The sequence below is a fragment of the Colias eurytheme genome, chromosome 8, assembly GCF_061535395.1.
Source record: "Colias eurytheme isolate Ceu_HAF_F1 chromosome 8, ilColEury1 Martin Lab GWU primary, whole genome shotgun sequence".
In the NCBI taxonomy this organism is placed as follows: Eukaryota; Metazoa; Arthropoda; class Insecta; order Lepidoptera; family Pieridae; genus Colias; species Colias eurytheme.
The window spans coordinates 6,352,333-6,359,819 of NC_142987.1; the positions used below are offsets into that span (position 1 = coordinate 6,352,333).

At 32.6% G+C, this 7,487-nt stretch overlaps 1 protein-coding gene and 1 pseudogene across 1 annotated transcript; one reads left to right on the forward strand and one right to left on the reverse strand.

Moving 5' to 3' along the window:
- The first annotated feature begins 4,197 nt into the window (after window positions 1-4,197).
- LOC149906556 (polyglutamylase complex subunit TTLL1-like) lies at window positions 4,198-5,502 on the forward strand. Its single transcript, XM_090104678.1, has one exon. The coding sequence runs from the start codon at window positions 4,198-4,200 to the stop codon at window positions 5,500-5,502; it is 1,305 nt and encodes a 434-aa protein (XP_089960804.1).
- Window positions 5,503-5,606: 104 nt separating this feature from the next.
- On the reverse strand, window positions 5,607-6,908 carry LOC149906557 (polyglutamylase complex subunit TTLL1 pseudogene; annotated as a pseudogene).
- Window positions 6,909-7,487: the final 579 nt, after the last annotated feature.

A 7,487-nucleotide genomic window follows, 5' to 3' on the forward strand; every position in this document is an offset into this window, starting at 1 on the left:
GTTTAATTTATTACAAATATTCTTATAAATGTTACAAAGTAAAGGAGAATGGGCATTTTACTATGGAAGTTGGGCCTGAACCCTTGAGTTGGACCAATACACATGAGATATTGTTTTTATAATAGATCATAACACATACATAAAGGGAAAAATATATATAAAAAAATAATCAACCGGGTTTTTGTACAGTCACATCAAGTTTTATTTCTTTGTGTATAATATTTTTTGCAATAAATAACTGTTATAGTCCGGGATACATCGCCCATTTTTGCAAGTGATTACTATCAAGCTAATTTTTCGTGAGTTGCTTTATTTTGATGAGATGCCCAATAATTTCATGTACAAAACTCTCGATTGTGGTAGCTACCAGAGGAAACAAGGATAAAATATTTTGATTTGATGGTTCTCAAATATTAATTACTAACTGAATGTTTTTTTTTGTTCAATCTCAAGATAATTATCTAAATTATTCGAAAAAATATTTGTCCTACAAAATCTATGGTTTGATCAAAGAGTCCCCCTTTCCGATGTGTATCGATAACGAAGTCATCATAAATGATTACTAACCAGCTGATTTTTTTATTTTCACTTATTTAATACTTATATAATTCAACAGACATATTGTCCTACAAATTGCGTAATAAATATTTGAGAACCGTCAAATCAAAAATTTTTATCCTTGTTACCTCTGTAAGCTACCACAATCGAGAGTTTCGTACATGAAATTATTGGGCATCTCATCAAAATAAAGCTACTCACGAAAAATTAGCTTGATAGTAATCACTTGCAAAAATGGGCGATGTATCCCGGACTATTATAAGACAATGACAATATCTTTATGTTACTCCAATTCACTTTCACTTACAAATACGTACTAATCTTAAGCCTTCTAATAACCGAAATACACTAATATTATGTTTTGTAACAGGTACCTATACCGTGTTTATTATAATTCAACGTAGTTAGACTTTTTTTGTGGTTAAACTCAGTCACTCCAGTGACATTTAGATTTATATTTACTTCACTCGAATTAAAAACACCGTTATTGTGCGCAAAATAAGAGCCAAATAAATAAAACTTTTTGCCTTGACTGTACAAGAACCCGGTTGATTTATTTTTTTATTTTATTTTTTTCGTAAGGTATGTGTAATGATCTATCACAAAAACAATATTTCGTGTGTATTGGTCTTAGCCCAAGTTTCAGGCCCAATTTGCCCATTCTCCTTTAAATATTTAAAGAAATACCCCCCTTCTTCAATATAATAATTATGCCTTTCCACAACACTGCTTTGTTCATTAACCTGATGGAAAACTGAGATAAAATAAAGGAACATCAGAGCGAATTCGTTTTTTATTGTTATCCCTGTATTAGCACATCTTGCAGCAGTTAAAGTAAATATTTAATAAACTAATATTCCAGTGAAACTATTGTATATACTTACCTCTATCGTTTATTTTATGAACACGTAGCATTTCGCTACGACGTAGACCGACGAAAGATTCATCATTAAATTATGGTTTTCTGTATTTAATCTTTGTTGAATTAAATGTTTAGTTATATCTAGTATAGTATTATATTATCTGTGGTTATAGCTTTGTTAATGATTATTTTGCGTAGACCTTGTTTACAAAATTCCTATCTTTTTTTTTAATCATCCATGCGATTGAGACACCGTAAACTCAGATGTTTGTTTCAAATCGCCCTCTAAGTTCACTGAATAACTACCCCTACGCGAGCAGTTGCTAATTTACATTTTAATGTTTGCCGTCCAGGAAAAATATCGCCACTCCGCTACAAGCATAACTTCCCACGAGTGTTCTATATGTTAAGTAGGCAACACAACACCGCTTAATAGTGCAAAAGTTTCATAAAACACCGGTATAACTCACGACTTATAAACGTGGATTAACCCCATTACGGGGGTTAAATTTCACAGCGCTGTATGAGTAACGGCGCCTAGACGGACGGTTGTTAATCATAATTTTGTGCGACCACGATACTCAGAAAGAACTATTTGTAAATGTACAATGTTAGGCGAAATAATTTGCTGTGTAAAAAGTTCTTAATATTAAAAATCCTTTGTATAAATTTGAATTACATTAATATTACCTAAATTATGTACCTATTATATATCAATTTTCAATGTATCAATGTTTGAGCAATATTGAATTATATTTAATTTACATTCTTTTCATGTTTTCATTACTTAGTTCATTGTATTACATATATTGTTACAATACTGTGTAGATCGTAAGCTATAACGCTATTGAGAAATTATTACCAACGAAAAGTATGACGTATATTAATCGACCTACCTTCTCTTGGAGAACAATAGAAATTTCTACTGCAAAATTGAGCTTCGATAGAAAAAAGTTGGAAGGGATTATGCATGCGACCTCAAAGTTTGATTAACTTTTACGAGAGAAAATGCACTGTCATTTTTATTACATAAATCTTTTTACAAATGATCTTAACTGTCTTCTCTTCTCTTGTATGTATCTTAACTGTCTTCTCTACATTTACATTACCCGGTCTAAATTTCAGATTTTACAGAAAAATGGACTTTTTATTAAATCCATGTCGAGATACATTTAGTACGTAAGTAATGTAAGGAATAAAATGTTTTGCTGTTATAAATTAAAACAAAGACGAAGTAAAATAGTAACATTATTAGAGCAGAAACTAATTTCAATTCTATCCGACTTAATATTGTTAAAAGCAAAATAAAACTGTACACAATCTATTGCAATCTTCGTAAAAATAAAACGGGACTACGATTGTTTACTTCGCTTATTTCCAATGCGGAATCGCAAAATACCAGATGAATCGGATTTGAATTTATGAAATATTTTCAACGCAACTCGAAGGAATTGTAATAGAGCGGAAATTGTATTCAATTGGACATACCTTCGGTCATTGAAATTCTCAAGTTTGTAATCGCTATGCGGAAATGGATTAACAGTTTCCGTAAATATTTATTTGCAATACGTACACTTTTTTTTATTAAACTTTAACAGGGAGTTCTATAAGACGAAAATCTCCCAATTTTATATTGAGTTCCGAATCTATTTATTTATTTATTATTGAATGTAGGAATATTTATTTGTATTTAAAAATAACAATCTTGTATTAACGTTGCATTTTTCATTGAGTTAATAACAAAAATTAATTTCCATAATTTTAAGGGAAATTTGGGAAATGTTTATAAAAATCTTAATAGCCCGTCCATTTCCATGATCTTTTTCGCATTGAAATGTAAAAGTCGCAGCCTTAGTGGGTATTAAAGAGGTCGCTATAAAGGGTCGTTTTAATAAAATACAAAATCTCCATATTTCAGTGCCTCTGATAAATAAACGTGTTGTATAATGTATGTCTTGTAATCGTGTATATCGTTATTCCGGAAGGATGTTTTATTTTGAATCTTAAGAAATCATAGATTACTCAAATAAAAGAAATGAAAAAAAAATTGTTACTAAGTCAATAAAATTGAAGTGTTATCGATCAATAATTGACTTATTAATTGATTGTATTCAAACTTCTACGCACGATAAAAAAAATCTTTGAAATAATCGTAGTTATAACGCTTTAATATTGATTATTTATTTACCAGTACTCAAATTGGATTAGCCCTGTTACCTCTAGGTGAAATCGAGGCTAAGAGTTACCATGAAATGTTATAACCAAACTGGATTAAAGCAATCTGCGCAAGTTCTGAAGTCAGAGAACATTACCTAGTACCGGAACTGCACGTATTAATGAATCAGCGAACTTTGGAGAACCTAACATAGCCTTCGAAAACGGTTATGCCTAGCTTACAGCTCGTGCTCAAACTATTAAACGGCTTTAGTTAGCTAAGTGATATAACCGCACTTATATAAGGCAACCTAGTAATTAGTCGTTAATTAGAAACTCCTTGTTCCTGTGCCTTGTTCCATTGGAGACACCACACAGGGAGACACATATTTTATGCACTTATAGTTATATTTTGTAAAAAGTATTTAGCTGGATAATTTATGGAAACATAGAATACCCACCAATGATAATTATCTGTTAAACAATTAGAGTGACATTTCGAAAGCTTTTTTCATTTAAAATGGAATAATATCTTTCTAAAAATGTTTTGTAATTTTATACTATTTATTTAATTTTTTATACGTCCGTTTACTTATAGTTATTTACTTTTCATTTTATATAAAATGGCTCTGGAGAATAAGAAAAACTTACCAAGCACTCACAACAAAGTCCTAATGCCGGCGCCCGAAAGAGAGAAAAGGGTTACTTATTGCACGGATTTAGAGAAATCAGTAATCATGACCAACTTCGAACGACGGGGTTGGGTCCAAGTAGGCCCTGAAGATGAATGGAATTTCTATTGGTCTTTTACACAGAATTGTCGAAATATATTCAGCATCGAAAGTGGATACAGAATGAATGACAACCAAATGATAAACCATTTTCCGAACCACTACGAACTGTCGAGAAAAGATTTGTTGGTAAAAAACATTAAGCGGTACCGAAAAGAACTGGAACGTGAAGGAAATCCTTTAGCCGAGAAAACAGAGGTCACCCTACCGAACGGACAAATCGTTACACGTTACACCCACTTAGATTTTATACCCGTTACTTACGTTTTGCCGGCCGACTATAACATGTTTGTAGAGGAATATAGAAAATCCCCACAAAGTACGTGGATTATGAAACCCTGTGGCAAATCTCAAGGGGCCGGAATTTTCTTGATAAATAAACTATCAAAACTTAAGAAATGGTCTCGCGAGGCGAAAACTCCTTTACATCCGCAACTGAGTAGTAAAGAATGCTATGTTATTTCGCGTTATATTGATAATCCCCTTTTGATTGGAGGCAAAAAATTTGATTTGCGGTTGTACGTTTTGGTGACATCGTTCCGCCCACTAAAAGCTTATTTGTTTCAACATGGTTTTTGCAGATTTTGCACTGTGAAATACGACACAAGCGTAACTGAATTGGATAATATGTATGTGCATTTAACAAATGTCAGCGTGCAGAAACACGGCGGAGATTACAACAGTCTACACGGTGGCAAAATGAGCATACAAAACTTTCGTTTGTACTTACAAGGAACGCGGGGTCGCTCTGTGACTGAAAAGCTTTTTGCCGAAATACATTGGCTCATAGTGCACTCTCTCAAAGCAGTTGCCCCTGTGATGGCCAATGATCGACATTGCTTTGAGTGCTACGGATACGATATCATTATAGACAGCGCATTAAAGCCTTGGCTAATAGAAGTGAATGCATCTCCCTCCTTGCAATCCACGACTCACAATGATAGAATTTTAAAGTACAAACTAATTGATAATATCGTATCAGTCGTTGTGCCTTCAGGTGGCATTCCAGATGCAAGGTGGAACAAAATACCTTCCGAAGAAGCGTTAGGAGATTTCGAAGTCTTAATTGACGAGGAATTAATTGAAAGGGAAGATGTAAATTCACGCTACAATAAATACCATCGATTCAAGCAATAGATACATTTAATTATCATATTTTATTGCATAACAAAAAAGAAACATTTAACTAACTATTTGAATAAAATATTATAATTTAATTAGCTATGTTTTTTCTCTGAAGTCTATTTTCTTATTATATTCTTAGAATCTTGACGTGACTCCTCTTCAGAATCTTTATGCATAAAATCTTCATTAATGAGTACTTCAAAATCGCCCAATGCTTCAGAAGTAGGACTTTTATTCCAACGTGTATCGGGAATTCCATTCGGGGGTAAGACAACGGATAAAAGATTCTCAATTAAATTGTATTTTAATATTCTATCGTTAATAGTCGTTCCAGTCATTGATGGCGACGCGTTTACTTCAATGAGCCACGGTTTCAAATTATTGTCAATTATGATATCATAGCCATAGCATTCAAAACAGTGTCGATCGTTTATCATAAGGGGAGCTACTGCTTTTAATGAATGCACTATTAACCATTGTATCTGTTCGAAAAGTTTCTCGGTCACAGCTCGACCACGGGTTCCTTGCAAGAAGAGCTTCAAATTCTGAATTCCCATTTTTCCACCGTGGTTTCTATTGTAATCGCCTCCGTGTTTTTGAACACTAACGTTCGTCAAATGAATGTACATATTATTGAGCTCTGTTAAGCTCGTGTCGTACTTCAACGAGCAAAATCTACAAAATCCGTTCCGAAACATGTAAGCTTTTAAAGGGCGAAAAGATGTAACAAGAACGTAAATCCTCAAATCGAATTTCTTTCCCCCGATCAAAAGCGGATTATCTATGTACCGTGAAATAACATATGTATCTTTGCTGGTAAGTTGATGTTGTAAGTATCTTTTTGATTCCCGGGACCATTTCTTTAGTTTCGATAGTTTATTTATCAAAAATATTCCAGCTCCCTGAGATTTGCCGCAAGGCTTCAGAATCCACATTGTTTGTGGTGATTTCCTGTATTCTTCGAGGAAAATGTTGTAATCAGTAGGTAAAATGTATGTCGTGGGAATAAAATCTAAATATAAATAGCGGCTGATGACCTTGCCATCCGGGAGTTGTATTTTGGTTTTATCGGCAAGAGGGTTACTTTCTTTTTCCAATTCTTTCCTGTAACGTTTTATATTTTTTACGAGCAAATCTTTGCGTACTAATTCGTAATGATTTGGAAAGTGGTTAATAAGCTGATTGTCATGTAACCTGTATCCGTTTTCTAAGTTGAAAATATTTCTACAATTAATTGTATTGGACCAATAAATATTCCAATCATCTTCTGGATTGACTTCCTTCCAACCCCTTCTTTGAAAGCTGTTAATTACAATAGATTTATCAAAATCTGTACAAAAACGTAATTGATTTTTGTCCCGTACGTTTATAATTTTACCATACATACTGAAGGGTTGTTTGGTAGAGCTAGTCGCCATCCCTATAAAAGTAATTTTTTATAAAATTACAATAAAAATAAACTTATACGTTTTTATTTTTCAACCACCTAGATTTGTATATAGGTAAGAGCGATTTTACATAATTATTATTTGAAGTTTTATAAGACAGCTTATTAAAATTGAATTTTACAGATAAAATACCTGTATAGTTAATATTATTTCAGAGTTTATAATATTATGCAAAGGTTACTTGCACAGTTACTTGGTAATCAGGTGAAGGAAAATGCATCTAAGTCAATATATCCCTCGATTTGGATAAATCGTAGAACTGGGATTATTTATTTATTTATTCTTCACTGCATACACAGTTAAAAAATCTTAAAAAAACACGTTATCGTTATTTACGGTTTATTTACATTCTATCCGTTATTAAAAATTAAAAGTATATCTCTTTTACGTAGGTAGGACATAAACTATTTTTCAAACCCGAAAGATATGAGTGACCCTGCAGAATATTAGCCATTTGAGCTATATATGAGCACTACACAAACTAGCCATTGACAAAACTAGACTCCGATATAGAAATTCTAGTAATATTAGCTGTTATGCCTATAGAAG